General features: G+C 38.4%; 1 protein-coding gene and 1 long non-coding RNA gene across 4 annotated transcripts in view; both read left to right on the top strand.

Moving 5' to 3' along the window:
- The window catches only part of LOC134799162 (uncharacterized), a 409,935-nt gene that overhangs the window by 13,690 nt on the left and 373,931 nt on the right, over positions 1-22,314 (top strand). The gene's annotated exons all lie outside the window — the stretch shown is intronic.
- Positions 564-14,830, top strand: LOC134799083 (uncharacterized). 3 transcript variants are annotated; one of them, XM_063771461.1, is made up of 2 exons: positions 564-2,636; positions 13,879-14,830. In XM_063771461.1, exon 1 carries the CDS (start codon positions 1,182-1,184, stop codon positions 2,235-2,237), a length of 1,056 nt encoding a protein of 351 aa, XP_063627531.1. In that variant the 5' UTR covers positions 564-1,181; the 3' UTR covers positions 2,238-2,636; positions 13,879-14,830. The 3 variants fall into 3 exon arrangements, 2 of the variants coding, with proteins under 2 accessions (XP_063627531.1, XP_063627530.1); XM_063771460.1 differs by lacking the exon at positions 13,879-14,830 and adding an exon at positions 4,124-9,062 and having other exon boundaries at positions 2,487-2,636; XR_010145331.1 differs by lacking the exon at positions 564-2,636 and adding an exon at positions 11,789-12,039.

Here is a 22,314-nt window from a genome sequence, read left to right as displayed (position 1 = left end):
ATGCGTAAATGTTTAGACGAGTAAGTACCCTAGCTACTTGTAACGTTTTCGCCTTCGTGGTGTAGTCTAGGTAAAGAGTCTGTCTAAGGGACTTTACAAACATCACCGATATCGCATGTTATTTTTGATAGGTATACTTTGTGGAATTTAATCGATCGGCAATGTATCTATCGGAAATCGCATGCAATTGACGTCTGCAGGCGTATTATGGATCGCTTTAAGGTAACATTCAAATATCTGAACACTCTATTGCCAAGGGGTTAGTTCGTGTTCAGATATTTTTGAGCACCAGCTCCAATATAATATCTGATGGACCCTGTACAGTCACCTGCAATAATATGTTACACGACTAAGGCCACAAAAATATCTGACTCGATCGTATTTGTAGAGTCATAAGAGCGTGTCACATATTTTTGCGGCATTCGAAGAGTAAGTAACATATTATTGCAGGTGACTGTACAGTTAATGAATTTAATTTCTTATCCACTTTGCACTTTGTCACAGTGACAATAGTATGAGGTTGTTAGCGACTCATATTGATTTTCACTGTGACAAGGTTCGAAATGGGCCGGAAATTAAATTCTTTGAACAGTCATAGACATCTGTTACACGGTATTTCTGGCGTCAGTTCAGTCCATCAGTCCGCGTGTTACACGATAATTCTCCCGTCAGTCTGACCAGACTGATGGACTGAACTGACGCCAGAATTAGCGTGTAACCGATGTCATAGATACAGATCTATATCAATAGGTACCTCTACGTATTTATAATACTAGCATACGTCGGACTCCAGCGGGCATTTTCGTGGCATGTCAGAATGATAGGTAAGGTTCGCAAATCAATCAATTCACTTTCGAGTATTTGTACTTAGTATTTGATACCTAGTATTTATAATGTGAAATTCCAAATATCATAGCAACTAACTGCGTTATTTATAAACGTACTTGGACTACACATAAGTCATAATGACGCATGTCAGCTATTTATTTGTTTTTTAAGTGGCCACTTCAGTGGGCTATCCAGTCATCACTTCAATGAGTATTTACACATTAAAGATGAATAAATGATAACGGGTAACTAATTTAACTATGTTACAAATACTAGGTACATTATAATACTCGTAAGTTAAGATTTTTTTGTAAACCAGGTTACTGGCGTTCGTACAGAATGCCGTAGACACCATGGACGAAGTCAGCATCAGGCAGATCTGCAAATCAAGTTTTAGTGAAGACGATATTTGCAGTGGCAAGGCGCTGCTTTTCCAGTCGCTCGGGAAAACCGACCAGATGCCATCCCGTCGGAGGGATGGGGGTGTGAAGAGTCTCCAGGACATCATTAAACTGTTCAAGGAGACCGATCCAGACGACGTGCCTGCCTTCGTTGCGAAGCGGCTGGACCGGTTACCGCCGGTTACCTTCGACCACGTCGACGTCACCAGGCTGCTGAAGGACATAACATTCCTGAAGACAAGTTTGGCAGAGGTGCAGTCTAAGTTAGAGGTGGCCAATAACACCATTTGTGAACTTCGTACTGAGGTAGTGACACTCCGTGCCACTGTTTCGGTATGTAGGTCACACGAGGCCACTGACTTGGGCTCGTGTAGTGATGCGCGTGCAATTGTGTGCAATGCTGGGTCAGCAACGAGCGATATGACGCCAGTCCCCGCCGCCGGCCCGCCCCCCGCACCCCGCACGCCGCGTCTCGTCGTACCGTCATCTGCTCCAGTTGGTGTATCAGTGACTCCTGGTCTCGATTACGCTGCTGCTGCAAAACAAAGAAAGGCACCTCCGAAGGTGCCCGAATCTGCTTCTCGAGATGAGAAGCTACCCCGCGCCGAAAAAGGTTTCCCGCAGGCGTCGAAGGAGAGGCGGCCGCGCAAGGCGCCCCGCAAGAGCCAGTGTGGCACAGCGGAGCCAGATATTGCATCTGGACTGAGGGCTGCCACGCCGAATACGGCGCTATACGTATCGCGCCTGCATGTTTCCGCCACGGCAGACGATGTGGTGGAATATCTTCGCAAGAAGACCCGTTACGAGTTGAAAGTGTTCAAGCTACGATCGCGACATTACGTGCACTTCAGCTCGTTTGTGGTGCGCGTGCCGCGGCTGCTGCTGGAAGCCATCGCGAGCACGGACTTCTGGCCGAAGGGTGTGATATTTCGGCGGTTCCGTGGGAATCTGCCGAATCCTACACCAGAGCAAGTGACGCCGCAACAGAAAACTGCGTCACGAAAATGATTTTTTAGTATTTAAGTTTTTTATTATTGTATATATATGTTAGTTTGTAAGGTATGTATCTATGGGCCTTAGTAGCCTGAAAATAAATGCTTTGATTGATTGATTGATTGATATTTGTGAGCACCTTGGCCGCTCCGATATATCTGATGGCGACTGTACACGTACTTCTCATAATCAATCAGCTGGTCGAAGCCGTGGTACCACCCTTAATTAAAAAGTGTAGAAAATTGACGTTAGTGAGCGGTGAAAATTACTTAATTGGAAAATAATTTTCATTAACAGAAATCCATTGGTATAAAGAATTATGTTCTGTTGTACATAACCATTAACTACGATTGTGCGCGCCGAATTAGTATGCGTTTTAATATACTATTATTATTCCTGCTAACATCAGGCTGGGTAAGTATTTTAGTAATTTAGTATGCTTTTTAACTTTTATCTTCAAGTGAGAAATAAAAAAAAAACCAAGTCAAGTTTGTGTCGGGCCACGCATGGAGGGTTTTCTGTAAGGCACCTTTACGGCACTAACGTTCTTTTAATAAACGAGAAGATTTTTTGGAAAGTCTCCTTAATAACTATGACTAATAAAACTCATTTAACCTCGTAAGGCCCAATGTGCATTGCAATGTACACGTTGTTTCAATCTAATTTAAACCTAACAAAAACGAAATAAAGTAGCATTTCTTTTGGTTCATTTTTTTCTAAAACAAACGAAAGTCACCCTAATGTACTTATTATACAACAAGGCTCAAATTAAAAATCGGTCAAGTGCGAGTCGGACTCGCGTTCCAAGGGTTCCGTACATAAGTCCGACTCATGATTGACTGCACACTTCTAATAGGTTTTCTTGTCATCTATAGGTAAAGTACTATTTTGTGTAATTTTTTCAAAATTTTAGGCCCAGTAGTTTCAGAGATAAAGAGGGGGGAATGGTCGGACAGACAGACAGACGCACGAGTGATCCTATAAGGGTTCCGTTTTCTCCTTTTGAGGTACGGAACCCTAAAAAAGGGACACTTTCTATGGTGGGCCTTACGAAGTTAATGTATTTTTAATACACCCGGTAAAAATTTAGAGGGGATGGGTGTAACGCTTTCATCGTAACGGGTGTTGCGCAAATATTCCACCATTTCATCAGCCGCCATCAGTATTCGGCATGTTAACCATATTAGTTCGATCATTGATATCACTTTTTAGGGTTCCGTACCCAAAGGGTAAAACGGGACCCTATTACTAAGACTCCGCTGTCCGTCCGTCCGTCAGTCCGTCCGTCCGTCCGTCCGTCTGTCACCAGGCTGTATCTCACAAACCGTGATAGCTAGACAGTTGAAATTTTCACAGATGATGTATTTCTGTTGCCGCTATAAGAACAAATAAGTACAGAAATCTCGGTGGGCGAGTTTGACTCGCACTTGTTTTTTCGGTTTTTTTATTCGCTTTCTTCTACATCCTCTCTCTGAGGCTCTTCTGTAGTACAGTCAGCAGCTGAAGTTGCTAAGCGCGAGGTGTTCAAAATTACCTTGACACGATCTTATTCTCTTGACAATAAAGTCGCGTCAAGATCATTTTGAACACCTGGCCCGCTTAGCAACTTCTGCGGCTGACTGTACCTACTTGTAGCCTATTTTAGATTCCATCCACTATCAATTGGGCCTACTTTTTGGCGAGTGCTGTCGCGGCGTGCGTCCTAAAATAAGTGTTGGGGCAGTATTCGCTCAGCGTACCTACCCCTTTCATTTCATTAAATAGTCGAAGGGTTTACGCGTTCGCTTTGGCTTCGCCCATACAAAATGACAGTTTTTTTTAAATCTCTAAATTATTTTCGGGTATACCGTTTACGCAATTTCAATATGAAGTCTGACTTTAGCTGGATAACGATTTTTCAGATCTGCTACGGATATGATGCTGGCGTATCACCTGGCGGGGAAAAGGAACAAGATCCAAATAACCCTAAATACCAAAAAATGGCTGAAGAATTAGCACGTACCTACTTACATATAAAAGCAAAAAATATTAAGAAAGTAACAGTGCATAAGGTTACGACACAGGAGGTTGAAGGGACCATCACTAAAATACAATTCCAAATTTTCCTGATTAACGGTAAATCGCCAATATGCAATTCTAAAATATGGGAGAAAGAATGGGAAAAACAAAAATTTGTAACTTTTGAATGTGAGTCGCCGCTTTTTTCGAAAAAACAACTAAGCAACAGAGTTAATTCTCGACCCGGTCAGGAACGGGACCCTAAAAATCCGAAATATCAAAAATTAGCAAGCCTCTCTATAAGCGATTTTTTTGCCATGCCAGGCGAAAGACCTTTTAAAAAAGAAGACGTAAAAAAAATAACTGTATCAAGGGCAAAAGTTAAGGTAGATTCCAAAATTATGACTGTCCTAACTTTTGATGTCATTACTGTCAACAATGATCGTTACAAATGTAAGAGCGTAGTTGTAGAAACACCATGGGAAAATATAGACTCGACTAAAGTTACCGATATAGATTGCGATATCACTACAGGAAAAAAACCAGACGAAACACAACTTCCTGAACTGGGACCGCCTCAAGAAGAAAAACCGGGCAAAACGCAACCTCCTGAACTCGAACCGCCTCAAGATGAAAAACCAGACGAAACACAACTTCCTGAACTCGAACCGCCTCAAGAAGAAAAACCAGACGAAACACAACTTTCTGAACTCGGACCGCCTCAAGAAGAAAAATCTGAACCGGGAGAGCCTGGTGAAAACGAACCGGATATCGACAGCCAAACTTTACCTCAAAATATTAACGATCCTATGGTCATAAAAGAAGTACAGACATCCGCTGCAAAATACTTGCGAGAAAAGTACAGAAACATTATTATTAAAAGGTTTAACATGATGAGTGTTAATAATATAGCAACAAAGGCAGGTAGGGCTAAAATTACTTACATTAATTTTAATGTTACCTCTTCAGTCCGAACTAAAACAAGCATTTTCATATGTACTTCAGTTTATGAAACTCTGAAGAACACTTTAAAACATATTAGTCTAAATTGTTATGAAGATCAAGGTAAAAAAATCGGTGGATTAAAATGGACTGATCCCTCCGAAAGGAAATATGTGGGTATGGCCGAACAGGCCTTTGAGAAATATTGGAAGAACCGTAGTCCATATGGCAAAAAAGACACCATTGTCACTTTTGTTACGTATGGAGTGACTAAGGGTTATGCATATAAGATTAACTTCATAGTGCGACCGTTGGGTCTTGCATTACGTACATTACCCCCTGTCCCAGAAATGGATTGTCATTCTGATATTCTAGTATTTCGAAAAACAATTGTTAAATCTGTTTCTTGTAAAAATAAAGATTCTGAAGGGCTAGACGAGATAGAGAAGGAGAAAGAAAGTGACGGGGAAGAGGGTGTCCCTTTAGGCCAGTCGAATGAAAACGAAGTAGGCGGCCAAGAACTTCAAAATCCTAACGACGATAAGTACATACGCTTAGCGAAAGAATCTTTCGAAAGGTATCGTAAATCACACAACAGGCTCAAAATTCCCATAAAAAAATTTAAAATTGACAAAGTAACCACACAAGTGGTAGCTGGAACAATTATACGCATTGATTTCCATGTTGAGTCTCACGAAGGGCAGATAATTCCTTGTAAATCACAAATATGGGAAAAAGTTGATGACAAATATGATTTTAACGTTACGTGTCAGTTGAATGAGGTAAATTTGGGTGGTGAACAACAACAAGATCCTCAAGACCCAAAGTACCAACGTTTAGCGAAAGAATCTTTTGAAAAGTATCGAGAGAAACACCGGTCTCGATTCTCATCTGTTTCAGTTAAGAAGTTTATAGTGACTAGAGTAACCACTCAAGTTGTTGCAGGACTAATTACTCGACTCGATTTCAATGCAATTCTTACCACAGGCAAACAAATATTAGATTTTCAGTCAATACAATGCCATTCGGAGATTTTGGAACGGCCAAGGCAAAAACGTAAAACTATTAACGTGAAATGTGAACCATTACCTAATAAAATGTTATCTGGAACCGGCCCGATATATGGCGGCGAAATGAATCAAGACCCTGGGGATCCAAAGTACAAACGATTGGCAGAAGAATCTTTTAAAAAATATCGAAGGTCTCATAATTTACGTGAATTTACACTTAAAGAACTTAGGGTGACTAAAGCTACCTCACAAGTAGTTTCAGGAGTAATTATTCGAATCGATTTTAAGGCAATTCCTACCAAAGGCAACGCGTTACAATGCCATTCTGAGATATTGGAACAACCATGGCTAAAAAACAAAAATATTGAAGTGAAATGTGTACCATTTTTGAATAAAAAGTTATCTGGAACCAGCCAGATAGATGGCGGCGAAATGAATCAAGACCCTGGCGATCCAAAGTACAAACGATTGGCAGAAGAATCTTTAAAAAAATATCGAATGGCTCATAATTTACGTCTATTTACACTTAAAGAACTTAGGGTGACTAAAGCTACATCACAAGTAGTTTCAGGAGTAATTATTCGAATCGATTTTAAGGCAATTCCTACCAAAGGCAACGCGTTACAATGCCATTCTGAGATATTGGAACAACCATGGCTAAAAAACAAAAATATTGAAGTGAAATGTGTACCATTTTTGAATAAAAAGTTATCTGGAACCAGCCAGATATATGGCGGCGAAATGAATCAAGACCCTAGCGATCCAAAGTACAAACGATTCGCAGAAGAATCTTTTAAAAAATATCGAACGTCTCATAATTTACGTGAATTTACACTTAAAGAACTTAGGGTGACTAAAGCTACCTCACAAGTAGTTTCAGGAGTAATTATTCGAATCGATTTTAAGGCAATTCCTACCAAAGGCAAAGCGTTACAATGCCATTCTGAGATATTGGAACAACCATGGCTAAAAAACAAAAATATTGAAGTGAAATGTGTACCATTTTTGAATAAAAAGTTATCTGGAACCAGCCAGATATATGGCGGCGAAATGAATCAAGACCCTAGCGATCCAAAGTACAAACAATTCGCAGAAGAATCTTTAAAACAATATCGAACGTCTCATAATTTACGTGAATTTACACTTAAAGAACTTAGGGTGACTAAAGCTACCTCACAAGTAGTTTCAGGAGTCATTATTCGAATCGATTTTAAGGCAATTCCTACCAAAGGCAACGCGTTACAATGCCATTCTGAGATATTGGAACAACCATGGCTAAAAAACAAAAATATTGAAGTGAAATGTGTACCATTTTTGAATAAAAAGTTATCTGGAACCAGCCAGATAGATGGCGGCGAAATGAATCAAGACCCTAGCGATCCAAAGTACAAACGATTCGCAGAAGAATCTTTAAAAAAATATCGAACGTCTCATAATTTACGTGAATTTACACTTAAAGAACTTAGGGTGACTAAAGCTACCTCACAAGTAGTTTCAGGAGTAATTATTCGAATCGATTTTAAGGCAATTCCTACCAAAGGCAACGCGTTACAATGCCATTCTGAGATATTGGAACAACCATGGCTAAAAAACAAAAATATTGAAGTGAAATGTGTACCATTTTTGAATAAAAAGTTATCTGGAACCAGCCAGATATATGGCGGCGAAATGAATCAAGACTCTAGCGATCCAAAGTACAAACGATTCGCAGAAGAATCTTTTAAAAAATATCGAACGTCTCATAATTTACGTGAATTTACACTTAAAGAACTTAGGGTGACTAAAGCTACCTCACAAGTAGTTTCAGGAGTAATTATTCGAATCGATTTTAAGGCGATTCCTACCAAAGGCAACGCGTTACAATGCCATTCTGAGATATTGGAACAACCATGGCTAAAAAACAAAAATATTAAAGTCAATTGTCAGTCAGTCCTTCTAAACTAAGGCTATCTCAATCTGTCAGCAAAAGCAAAAGCTTAATAAATACAGCAATTACCGATTACTTTAATACTAAGGGATGGACAGTTAAAGAGAGCGAGATTAGGGGTTTAGGTAAAATACGGACACGTCTTGGTAAAGAAACTATTCGTTATTATAAAGTAGACGTATTCGCATCCGAGGAGAACGGTGGTGGTTCCAGTTATTACAATTGCACTGTAGTTTTTGGTACACGAAATAAATTGATTGACCAGATCCCAATCGGCGTAAATTGTATTAAAAAACTTATCTTAAAGGTAGAACTGATTGGGTAGATCCTACTAGTAAAAAGATAAGATATTTAATATTGGGGTCAAGAGCGCTAAAAGAATACATGAGAACTTCTAAAAATGGTATAAGAGGAAAGTTTGACATCGTTGTTACTTTTGTTAGCAGTAGTTTAGCCGCGGGTAGATGGTTTAACATAAATTTCGTCGTTCGACCGCTAAATGCGGATGTTGATGAACTAAAGTGCTACACAAGAGTTTGGCAAGACTTAAAGGGATATTAGAAAATAAAAAAAGTAAATTGTGTTAAGAATACAACTGGATAATACAAGCCAGAAATTGTACAACGTGTTAACAGTAGAGTCGCTGCGTAATATATTAACTTTTTGATGAAATTTCTCCGCCCTTTATCATTTATACAGATCCAGGTACCTATGTACATATTTGCAATACCCTGTACGAGGTGCGGAATTGTAGACACCATTATGAATGCTTTCATTATGCATGATTTCATTCATTCACTTCATGCAATTTTGCGACCGAGTGTACAAAGTATACCTATTTGTAAACGTTATCATTGCCTTTGTCATCAGACGTTGTAGGTACTGTACGTGTTTTAAGAATCATATAACCAAATGAGGAGTGGTTTTTGTTTTTGGAATAAATAAAAGAGTTTTCAATCGAAACTGTTTTTATTAATTATTTTCCCAATTTGTACGGATATATCCCTGCGTATTTTATTGGAGAAGCCTATATTTATCAGGCTGTTTCAGTCAACATCAAAAGAAACGAGAAATGGGCGAAAACATCATATTAAGTGGGAAAAAAACTCAAACACCCAATACTTACTCGAAATTATTTTTACAGTAAGTACATATGGTTCTACTTTCCCGCACTAGTGCGGGAAAGAGCACTTTCCGTGCGTATGTCAAAAGTTTAAAGGACCATATGTACTGTAAAACGTTGGACGATACACGTGCGAATAGGTAATTCGCAACTCGTGTCGATTTAAAACACTCCTTTCGGACGTGTTTTAATTTATCGCCACTCGTTTCCAATTTCCTCTTTTCCGCACTTGTAACGTAAATAACTATTACAGATCTCCAATCTCAGTAGGTACCCTATATGTTATGCAGATGATAATATGGTAATGTTGATTCCCGCGATCAGAGTTCTAGTCAAATCGCTAAGCAGTGGGCTAGCACAATCGAATTGGGACAAAGGTCGAAATATTTAGAATAGTATGCATGTATGTTAATAAAAATATCCTTGTTAGATTGCGTTGTTTATGGCCAAAAATCGACAAGTACCTGTTCTTGTGATATTAGAGAAGATGAGTCATGGGGTGGAATAAAGAAGAGTTCGCTATTGCTTTTCTGGACTCTGTGCCCCTAATAGCAAGTTTAAAACCAATTGCTGTTGAATGTCCTTGAGAGCTCTGACACTACAAAACAACCAGAAGAAAAATCTGTCAAGACCATATCGAGCTATGCTCAGTGTCGGTAGGATCCCGTTGTTGTCCGTCCATCGCAAGGGGCTTTTTATAAGTTACGAACATAACAGGTACCATAAATGAGGTATCTCGCGCCATTTATACCTTTTTAGGGTTCCGTACCTCAAAAGGAAAAAACGGAGCCATTAAGTATAGGATCACTCGTGCTTCTGTCAGTCTGTCACTGCCTATTTTCTCCGAAATTATTGCACCAATTAAGTTGAAATTCGGTACACACATATAAGCTTGTGATCCAAAGACGGACATGTAACGTAAACAAATTAATTTTATATGGGGGCCACTTTTGGGGGTAAATGCGAAAATTAAAAATCAAGATTTTCAAACTATAGGTATCATGTTACTTATCAAATCTTTATAAAAGAGCTCATTGTGAGAATTACAATTATATTTTTTTTATAATTTTAGAATAAACAGTTTACAAGTTATTCAATAAAATAGGCAAATCATCCCCCCCCCTTTATCTCCTAAGCTACTGGGTCTAAAATTATGAAAAAATACATATAATAGTTCTTTACCGACAGATGTCAGGAAAACCTATTAGAAATTTGCAGTCAAGCGTGAGTCGGATTTAACTACTAAGTTTTTGATCCGACCCCTACGGGTTTTATAAAGATATATTTCACTCACGTTTCACTTTAAAAAATACACTGTTAAAAATCGTATAATGTACGGAACCCTTGGAACGCGAGTCGGACTCGCACTTGGCCGGTTATGGTTTCGCACCTTAAAAGAAGTAATTTTGGTTTAATTTCTGGTCCATTATAGTTCAAAATTCGATTCTTCGGACTTTTATAGTGCAAGGCTACCTGCAGCGTGCTGCTACAAGGTTGTCGTGACAAAAAGTCTAAAAATAATTTATTGTTTTTGGTTTTTGTTTGTTTTGTATAACCTCTTGTTTTAGTATATATTCTCATGAAGTGAAATGTATTTTCTTGAGAAAATTAAGTTCCATAAAGTATAAACATACATAAATTCGATTCAATTTTATTTTGTGCTTTCAAAAGGACATCGGGACGTAGGAGGTAAAGTAGGTACTAATCACTGACAGGCCTCCGTCACAGGCTCAAGGCCACGCGCTATATGCCTACCGCTCGGCGTATCGTCGACGATACAACCGACAGAGGGCCGCCGAACGCCCGCCTCAGCGCTCGCATCGCATTGCACCGCGCGTTTCCCGCGCTTATGCTTCGAAATGCCGAAACCACGTAATTATTGTGCAGTAGATGGGTGAAAAAGTCAAAAAAACAAAGGAAAAGGCCTATAATAAAAATTCATCTTTCTAAAGGTCCCACCTGAAAAGTTTAATAATTATATTGAAGGGTTAGAAAAAGTATTTTTAAATAATTTTGACGACGTAATAATTAATCGGCCTGGTAGCACCGTATCACAACTTTTGAAAACCGTTGATTGTCCGTTGCTTTGCTCCTGGATATTTATTAAAATTATTTACGCGATTTAGGATACATATTTTCAACTATAAAATTTTAATAACAGAGAATTCCGAGAAGTGAAAAAATTATAAATCATTATATTAAAACTAAAACATATTTGATTCGCAACATTCGTTTTATTACAATAATCATCATAGGTAGGGTAGCTACAACCCTAGCGCATTCTTAGGAAGACGCGTTGGCACGTGACTCGAACGGCGGGCAACACAGTCTCGACTCTTTGTGCGCGTACTTATGGTACATTTCTTCTTGTCCTGAGCAGCAGGCATTATTATTAAGGTTTTGTAGGCTATTATAGCGTAGGTATTTTTGCTTTTGTTTGGGAATGAAGTATCTGTTACGTAATAACTATTTATTAATCTGTGTCACTGAGTTATGCGATGGACGGAACAAAATACCTATACATAAACGGACAAAGCGAAACCACAAGTCTTGTGTTCCTAATATACTACGGAATCCTAAAAACGAAGCATTGGTGGCTATTTCAGAAAAAGCATAAACACTCTTAAGTGTATCAAATTTACTATGACCGTCGCTGATTCCTAATTAAAAAGTAATTACCTATGATTTGTGACACCGTGGCTTTCAAACGCATATCTTTATAAATTAAATACAATCACGGATCACTGTGTTCCTGTTCCTTGTTCCTGGGAAAGAATGCATGTTAATATTTTTGTTTTTCTGCTTATCTGGTGTGGGGTAAGCAAATATTCAATTTTTGTTTATATACCAACAAATATAGGGCAACATTGGGCAATCTCATGGTATAATAATATACTCCGCCTGGTACTCCATTCCCGTCTTTTCTAGGTCACCTAACTGACACGGGCTTACGTCATCATGCGACAGCGCTATATGATAATATGCGATAGCGCTATATATAGCGGCCATGTTGTTGTGACGTAGCCCCGTGTCACTCTGGGAATGGAAGACCATGTTTTATTAGACTATGGGCAATCTTACAAAAATCGACCTAGGTTTGTTAAATAATATCGTTCAGCGTTGGATTATTTTTTTACATCATTTATAGTAGTTAAAAGGACATTGCCATCAAACTTGAGTAGATATTTATTGCAATTCGGCACATCGGATATTTATGAATTTATGATTGATATTGAAACAGCACACTTTGGCCTGGGGCTTCGAACGGGACATTTGTGGTCGCAGGCAGAATTTTGTTAATATGTTCTCGTAACTGTGCGGGTTTTACGAACAAAGTACCTACATTTGGTCTTGATTATTCACTTTTACGCCAAGGTTGCCTACACAGAACGCAAAACTCAGTTTTATGAGTGAAAATCGTGTTGGGTACTTTAAATCAATACATCGGATTCTGAAACACATGTTACTAGCAAGATCATTGCTTGCTGATAAGCTCAACCGGCAAGCATGCTAAAACATTGTGAGTTACATGAACGCTTTATAATTCTTATTAACTAGGTACTTACTTCAATCAGCTTAGGGAGGAGTTCAATACTTTTCTATTTTTTTTCGTAGTCTATATTCTGTATCTTTAGGTATTTAAATAAAAGTAAACAAAATCTACCCGCAAACGGCTCCTTAAGCCAGTTGAGGGTAGATGAAAACATTACATGATCAAATAATGTAGGTTAAAGCAGGCGTGACTCACTCCGCGATTTCGTCGCTTTGCTACAGGTAGCTAAAAGTACATCCGTTCCGCCTCAATAGGGGATATTACTGCAATGTTCTGCCGCCGAGTGCAGCACTACCGACTCAGTAAATTCATAGACTAACTTATACATACTGTGCCTTAAACTGTTTTTTGACAAGTTTTCACAGACGTTAAAATATGACATTGATGCTTCAAGGCGGTTTGTTAACAAGGGCCTACCGGTAAACGCGAAAATCGACATTTAGTTATCTGCCTCTTTATCGCTCGAATACGCAAGAGTGATAGAGAGATTAGATAACGAAATTTCGATTTTCTTGTTTCGCGATAGGCCATGTGATTGACGTGTATCAATGTGGTTTGTTTACTGTATGTGCCACAAAGGTGCCACCTACACAGAGCTTTGCCTAATATTCCCTATTTTGGGGAAAGCCATAAGCCGCGCGTGTCGCTGTCGCCACCTAGCGGCCATATCTGTGCTGATCGTAACAGACGCGTTTTGTTAGAGATTGAGTCTTCTGTACCTAGTAGGTACTATTATTTATTCTGTGGTTAAAGTCAGGTCATTCAGTGACTGATCCAGGCGGTTTTATATTTGGTTGGTTAACCTATAAATATTTTACCTACCCGAAAATGTACAAATTGTTTGTTTAATTTTATTTAAATACCTAAAGATACAGACTATGTTACGTATTCATAACATTTTCGTTTGACGTGTTACTTAACGTAAGTTATATTTTCTTATGTATTGAATTTCTCACGTAGAATTAGATAACGACGGTAACGTAATGCTCGGGATAGACTCTACTCTGTTGCTCCATATGCTCCTTAAAAACACATTTCACAAAATAGGGCGAACCTTTAGAACTTTATTCCTTCTTAATACCAGCTACAAAATGGTGTTTCAGGTCTGCTACGGCGGTGAGACAAACAGAATAATAGGAGGAGTACAAGAGCAAGATGCAAGTGATCCTAAATATCAAAAAATTGCTAATGAACTAGTACATTTCTATCTCAATGTCAGAGACCAAGACAAAATAAATGTTACAGTCATTAAAGTTACGACACAGGTGGTTTCAGGAATCATCACTAAAATAAAACTCCGATTATTCCTGGTTAGTGGCCAATCGACAACATGTGACTTCAATGTATGGGAACAAAAATGGAAGGATGTAAAACATGTAACTCATAAATGTGATTCGCTGTTTCATGAAAAGTTAAGTTCCAGCAAATCTCTTCGACCTGAGAAATATCGAAACCCTAAAAACATTAAATACCTACACTTAGCACGACTATGTCTTGATTCCTTATTTGATAGCCCTGGCCGTAAGCCTTTTAATAAAAGAGATGTAAAGGACATATCTGTAAGGAAAGCAATAGTATCAATGAAATCTGGAATAGACATTTTCCTCGAATTCGATGTGATTATAGTCAACAATGTGCATTTTATATGTACTAGTTGGATTACGGAATCTCCATGGTCACACAACAATCCAGAATTTATCGCTAAAGTAATCTGCAGGAGAGTTAATGGTGACACTGATAATAGTGATGAGGATGAACCACCCACCACCAAACCACCACCACCCACCACCAATCCACCACCAACCACCACCAATCCACCACCAACCACCACCAATCCACCACCACCAACCACCACCAATCCACCACCACCAACCAAAGAACCAGATTGCCTAGACCCCGAAACTTCTAAGTATCCTTGTTGCGAATGTTTATTGGTATAATATTAAGAGTAAGACACAACACAACACAGGTAATAATTTACTTTAAAAGAGGTACTAAATACTATGATGTCATTTGTAATTTACTCTTGATTGAATAAATAATAAATAATTTTGATTCGTTTTTTGATTTTTTTAATCTTGATAAAATCTAGAACTATTCATAATGCAGTAGCTAAACGCACCCATCGGCCTCTGCTAGTATTCGGAACTTTTATCTAAAGCACCAATAGGAGCGCTCCACATACAGTGTATCGCGCCAATTAGACGCACTAAAATTTAAACCACCTTTTTGTACTAATCAAATTTTGCTAATCACTCTTTCATCATCCTCTACACAAATAACTACCACTTCTGCACCGTTTTGTCAAGAAAACCGTTGTAAACTAGTACCTTTTGGAAGATTATAATAGTTTACTACAAATCGAAGCTTTTTATTTTGAGTCCTCGTGATCCTGAGTCCTGACTGCATGGCGGCTATAATCTTACATAAGTATAAAGAATTAGCAATATAATCTTTAAAAACTTTGAACTAATTGACGGCTTTGAAGAGGTACATTGTAACTAAAGTACCTCACCAAGCAAGTAGTTTCTGGTATTATCCACTCGTATAGATTTCACTGTTGTTCCTATTTAAGGTGAATCATTTTCATGCCATTCAGAGGTTATAGAGCAAATCGGGAATAACAAGATTTATAGCGTATCCTGTATTAAAAAATATAGCTCATTAGATGCCAGGTCCAGCGCAAAATCCTAAAGATCCAAAGTATAAACTTTTAGCAACAGAATATTTCGAAAAATATCAATTCAACACACTAATGGCCTTATAAAAATTAAGAGCTCAAGGTGACTAAAGTAACAACTACACAGTTGGTTTCTTGAGTGGAGAATTTAGACATTTTCCGCCTGTAGGCTATGTAGATATTGCAGCCCCTATTCACCTCGCTTAAAATAGCTTTTTAAAGTACTTTCCAATCAGAGGCGCTTAATTTTATAGTACAACACAGCATAGCCATATAAGGTTGCCAGATCGAAAGGCGCTATTATCGGGAAAAAATATCAATATTTCGGGATTTTGGGACTTAAGTCGGGAAAAAGTAATTGTATTAAAAACAACGATATTTTACATTATTGGCACTACGTCAGCTGCTCTGCCCATAGACGTTTTTATATAAAAATAGTATAAATCTTTGAGATCTTCGCTCATCGCTCGACGCGGGTCGCTCGCTCGCTCGACTACAGTTCCGAACTTGAAATTATCTAAATTATTCCCTGGTGCGCCGGGTGCGGGCCAGCCCCAACCCTATCCTGTGTGTGATAGCGGACAGACTTGACTGCCCGTATATGAGACACTGCTGCGAAATGCATGTTTCCAGCAGTGTATATACATATATTGTAATAGTTAATTAGGTACTAACATTAGGAACGTAAGTCTACTAACAAATCTGTATGTGTCCATAGTTGCTCGAAATAAATATTTTTCATTTCATTTCATTTCATTGTTTTATAACGTGAAGCTGTTTTTCGGGACAATTTTCACTTTGTCGGGAATCGGGAACACATGCTAAAAATCGGGAGAATCCCGCCAAATCCCTGTAACATGGCAAACCTGCATGTACAGCCACCGCGCGCACTGGCCGGTTGGAAATAAAAAACTAAGGGTTTCGCCGTCTTTTGTTTTTTCTTCGTAAATTTTTCCTTTGGAAATGTTGTCGGATATAACACAATTCTGTAATTATTATTTTAATGCGACTGTATGGTTATAATTAGTGATAAAGTTTAATACTAGGGCTGCCACTAATGCAGGTAAAGTTTGTATAATTGTATATATAGCATTAAGTTTAGGTTTATGTTGAAATTAAACCTAATCCAAGTCTTATTTGTACGAAATGTACGTCACTGGTTCTCGTAACGGAATAAGGCTTGGGTTAGGTTTCGACTACAAGTCTAAGAACGTACGATTGTTCCAGCCCTTCCTTCTATCTTTAAATTGAAGAGCTACTTATTACTGTTGCTGCTTATTATTTGGACGTTTGCTGCTGAAGCTTTTCTTTACCCACGGACCTCGCTGAGCCTGCGTTGCCAAAGCTGATTCCCGCACCCGCGGCCTAAGTTGATCGTACGGTTCGACAAAGAATGGGATTCAAGAACGTTAAGGCCAGTGACGATATTTTATTGGTTTAGATTCAAGTACTGACAGAAATTAGTTCATTTTATTGTACATATTTTTTAATTGACCGAAGCGAAGCGAAGGTCTACGTTTTGACTCGGGCATTTTGCTTTCGTATGTCCGGATGTTCTCCTCTACAGGTCGCAATTCTTAACCGATTCTCATGAAATTTTGTGACCAGATTCTATGACTAAATAAAATTTTTTTGTCAATCCGGTTTTTGGAAATTTTAAAAAATGGCGGAGTCGTGATACCTGTCGCCTAAACAAATAGTCGTATCGATATCATAAGAGTTTTTTCTTTTTGATATATGTTTATAGATTAAATGGCCAAAAATTCAGAAAATTTGTATCTCTGGTTTCGGCGGTATTTAGATATTTAGTTTTTACTTGAGAATGAGTAGCTAAATTTCGTCAGCTTTAGTAAGAACTATCATGGCGCATTTTGCAAACGTTCGCTTTTTTGTTTGCATAGGGAGGTCCCTGGTTCCATCCCCAGTAATTGTATGCTGCTACATAACTTTTAGTATTTTTGTATACTTAAATTTCGTATCAATTGTTGTTTTTTATTTTATTTTTTATTTTGAAAAAATTAAAAAAATCGTATTTTTTATTTATCAAGCGCGGGCTAAGCGCATTCGTTTATTTTTTGCAAGAGATGATGGCTTTTTGCGCTTTAAAGAAAATTTGATTCTTGAATATACGGCGCCATACCTTTGGCCTATGCTCGTCTAGATGGCGACACCATTTTATATTTAACAATTTTTACACATATCAGTAAAAGAACATGGGTCAAAATCATATGGCGTTCTAAAAATAAAAAAAAATCATTTATCCATACATATATACATTTATTGATTTTTTTTTTCATTTTCATTTTAATCCTGTATCGAAAGATGGCAGTAAATTTACTGTGACTACAAAATTTAGTATGACAATAACCCTCTACTACATATAGGGACCGTGCGCGTTGGAGGGTCTGCCATCTTGTGGCCTGAATCGGAAACATATACATTGCCAAAACAAGTTCTACGATCTACCGTTCTTGTAGGTACGTTTCCTTATGCATAGTAGGTTCTGTCATCTTGTGGACTACATCGGAAGCATAAACGTCACATTTACGCCTCACGCCAAAAATCTGACGGCTCCTATGCTACCCCCTATAGTTCACGCGCGCCCACTATAGGGACCGTGCGCGTTGGAGGGCCTGCCATCTTGTGGCCTGAATCGGAAACATATGTGCACATGTACATTGCCAAAGCAAGTGCTACCATCTACCGTTCTCGTAAGTACGTTTCCTTGTGCATAGTAGGTTCTGCCATCTCGTGGGCTACATCGGAATCATAAACTACATATCTACGCTTCGCGCCAAAGATCTGACGGCTCCTGTGCTGCCCCCTATACACTTTATTCTCTTTAGATTAGATATTTAAATTCTTACTCGAGAATAAGTAACCAAATTTCGTCAGCTCATCTAAATGCTATCATAGCGCAGTTGGATAGACGCTTACAAGCAAGGATATGGGATAGGTACCCGGTTCGATCCCAGTAAATGCAAATTTTTTTATTAACCGACTTCAATTTCATAGAAGGAGGAGGTTCTGTATTCGGTTGTGGCTATTTTTTTTTTTTTTTTCTATGTACGTTCACCGATTACTCCGACATCCGTAGTCCGATTTGAGTAATTCTTTTTTTGTTTGAAAGGAGATACCTCCGAGTTGGTCCCATTTTAATTTGGTTCTGTTCTGATGATGGGATCCATGAGGAATTGAGGGAACTCCTCAATTTTTAAAGGCACATGCATGGTGTTTTGGGCGTTTTCTTAAGCAACTCGAGCATTTTCTCTCGAAAACCACTAATTTGATGAAATAGACCTGATGATGATGATTATTTTGATGATAATGATGATGATTTCTTTAAATGTAAGTATGTTCAGCGATTACTCTGGTACCTGTGATCCGATTTGAGTAATTCTTTTTTTGTTTGGAAGAAGTTACCTCCAAGGTGTTTCCGTATTATTTTTGGTTCTGGTCTGATGATGGAATCCATGAGGAATTGAGGGAACTCCTCAATTTTTAAAGGCACGTGTTAAGTGATTTCGGGGTTTTCTAAAGTAACTCGAGCATTTGCTTCCGAAAACCACCAATTTGATGTACTGCAACTGTAGCCTTACCACGAGTTTGACATTGACATATTCGCTAACGTCTTATGCATCTAAATGTAACTTTTTATGCATCTCGCTCACACTAAGGTTAGTACGAGCGAGATGCATGGGAAGAAAGTTACACACATGCTAGCGAATATATCAATGTTAAACTCGTGGTAAGCTGGTAAGGCTACTGATCGGGGGTTAGGGTTAGGAGTTAAGGGGTCAGAGATTAACGGGTCGGGGAATGGCGGTTGAAGGGTTGCTGGTTCAGGATCAAGGGGTTCCTGGATCAGGGGTTGATGTGCTGTGAGGTTGAGTGATCGGGGGGCTGAGGGATTGGGTCAGTGGCGGGGCGGGCGGATGGATTTAGTTGACAGGAATTATAATTTCCCAGACGGACTCGAGACAATTCCTGGTTCAGGGTCGAGGGGTTCCTGGATCAGGGGTTGATGCGCTGTGAGGTTAAGTGATCGGGGCGTTGAGGGATTGGGCCAGTGGCGGGGCGGAGGATGGATTTAGTGTAGTAGTGACAGGAATTATAATTTCCCAGACGGACTCGAGAAAATTCCTGATTACATACATATTTATTAAAGTAATAGGTACACGAATTTAGTGTTAAACATGATCTTGTTTTTCATTCATGCGTCGCGCTCTTAACAATGCGTTAAAACTAAAAATGGAAAAATAAAAACTTTTTACAAAAAAAAGCAAACCGACTTCAAAAAGGATGAAATAAAATATTATCCTTTTTGAAGTCTATGCGTTACCAACTGATATGTTTGAAGTCGGTGCCAAGCCAAGTAGTAACAATACCAGTCAAAATAATCAGCTTTATAGCTATATATCCCATTAGAACTGCACTAATAACTATTACAAATGTGTAAGTAATTTTGTCTGCCTCTTTGTCGCCTTTTCATGGCTAAACAACTGAACCGCTTTAGGTGAAATTTGGCAAGAAGGTAAATTTCTTAAATTGTTTTATATTTTGAAATGTAGTCCTCTGGATAAGGGACGGGACATTACTCAGTCCCAATCTCACACTTGCGTGCTATAGACTGTTCGAGCATTAGTAAGAAATGCTCTTTAAATAATACGACGAAAAAAAAATGCATTGGATTTCCACTAATGTGCCGACAAACATGGTACAGACTGCGCCAAGAAGGTTTGATCGTGTGTTCTGAGGTGTGTTCTTAGATACAATCGACGTCAAAGATATATTTACACTTTTGCACCTTACTCCTTTGTAATAAGGCGAAAAGTGTAAACATATTTTTAACGTCGACTGTACCTACAGAATGTACGTTCATTGTCGTCGTGTAAGGCAATCCAACGTAGGTACATCCTTATCGAATCGCACGAAAATCATGGTATGCTTCAAAATTTGGCTTGGCACCGACTTCAAACATATCAGTTGGTAACGCATAGACTTCAAAAAGGATAATATTTTATTTCATCCTTTTTGAAGTCGGTTTGCTTTTTTTTGTAAAAAGTTTTTTTTATGTTTTGCACTTAATCATCATATTGCTGATTGATCAAGCGAGCGCGAAGCGCGAGGTAAGCGTATTCGTTTGAGTTTTTGTTTGAAAATTTTTTTAGCGATTTTAGTTCAAGGGCATGGCTGTTCCAGGAGTCAATTTCCACTTACGTTTATAGCATGGGCGGTCACCATCCATAAATCGCAGGGGTTAACATTGCCTAGGGTAGTGGTCGACCTTGGGCTCAGGGAACTAGCTGTAGGTTGCTCGTACGTTGCGCTTTCCCGGGCTCAAAGTCTAACTAACAATAATGTTAGTTAGACTTTGAGCCTTTTAATTTGGATCGCCTCGCTAAAATGGCCCATAATTTCCGCAAATCATTTTTTCTTCGAGGCAATTACTCCGTTTTCATTTTTTCCCAGTGGAATTTCTTCGCTTTATTTAATTTTTCGTGTACATTTTTTCATAAACTAAATTTTCCTTTTCTCAATTTATTCCCTTTTCTTTTTAAAATAACCAGTAGGTTTTTTTTTCACTAACTAAATATTCTCTATCTCCATATTTTCTCTTTTTTTTAATGCTAGTGGTAAAAATAACCAGGTTTTTTTCAAATAGGTAGGTTAGGGTTATTTTTTTTGATGACCCTAAAAACGAAACTGCTCCCAGAGATAGGTAGGTTAGGGTTATTTTTTTTTTGATGACCCTTAAAACGAAACTGCTCCCAGAGATAGGTAGGTTAGGGTTATTTTTTTTTGATGACCCTAAAAACGAATCTGCTCCCAGAGATAGGTAGGTTAGAGTTATTGGCTGACAGCGTTTGGCGTTTTACTTGTAGTTTTGTAGATTATGTTTTAATTTTAGTGTTTTTGATATTTGTTGTATGTGAAATACCTACAAGTAACAAATATAATTACTACACTATTAACATACAGTAACAAGAAAATATTATCCTAGATATTTAAAAGAACGAAACCTATAAGGAAAAGATTAATTTAAAAATATTAAAAATAGGCGATTGCGGAAGAAAACCATTGGGAAAATATGGGAACGGAGTAATTGCTACCGAGAATGAATGATTTCGGGAAATTATGGGCAACGCAAAATATGAGAACGGACCTAATTGCCTCGAAGAAAAAATGATTTTCGGAAATTATGGGCCACACTCGCGCACGAAGCTTCTTAGTTGCAGTTTACAGGTTAATTCAAAGGTAATGTTGGTTTCCTAACATAAGTAGAGTTAGACCAAGAAAAGTCTGCAGAGATTTTGACACTGGCACAAATAACATTGGAACTGCGTGTGCTGTCAAAATCTCTGCAGACTTTTCTTGGTCTAACTCTATCCACTTTTCTATACAATTAGTATGGCGACGTGTATACTAAAGGGGCATCGACCGTATACACTGACATCGGGATGATATTTTTATCATGTTATTTAGTAGTCATTGTGCGTCTCGCTTGCGCCAATACATGTACGGACAAGAACGAGTGAAATGCACGATAACTAAATGACATCAGTTAGATAGATGTCTTTCTGATATCAGTGTACGTTTGAATTGGCCTGTTAGCCAAAAATTGTTTCGTATGTCCATATGTTCTACTCTACAGGTCACATATCTAAACCAATTCCCGAATTTTGTAAGCAATTGATAGTTAAGTTTTTATGGTCAAATTAGATTCTCTAAATTCTTCAAAACAACGGAACCATACATTTATTCAGTTTTAAACTCTGCTCGCGAGGTCTACAGCTCACAGAGCCACTAGTATTATATTATTTACTATAAAGAACCTAGTTTTCATTTACCGCTCTAG

The sequence above is a fragment of the Cydia splendana genome, chromosome 18 (genome assembly GCF_910591565.1).
Source record: "Cydia splendana chromosome 18, ilCydSple1.2, whole genome shotgun sequence".
NCBI classification, from domain to species: domain Eukaryota; kingdom Metazoa; phylum Arthropoda; class Insecta; order Lepidoptera; family Tortricidae; genus Cydia; species Cydia splendana.
Note: the sequence above shows the minus strand (reverse complement) of the source record. Positions and strands in the feature narration are given on the sequence as shown.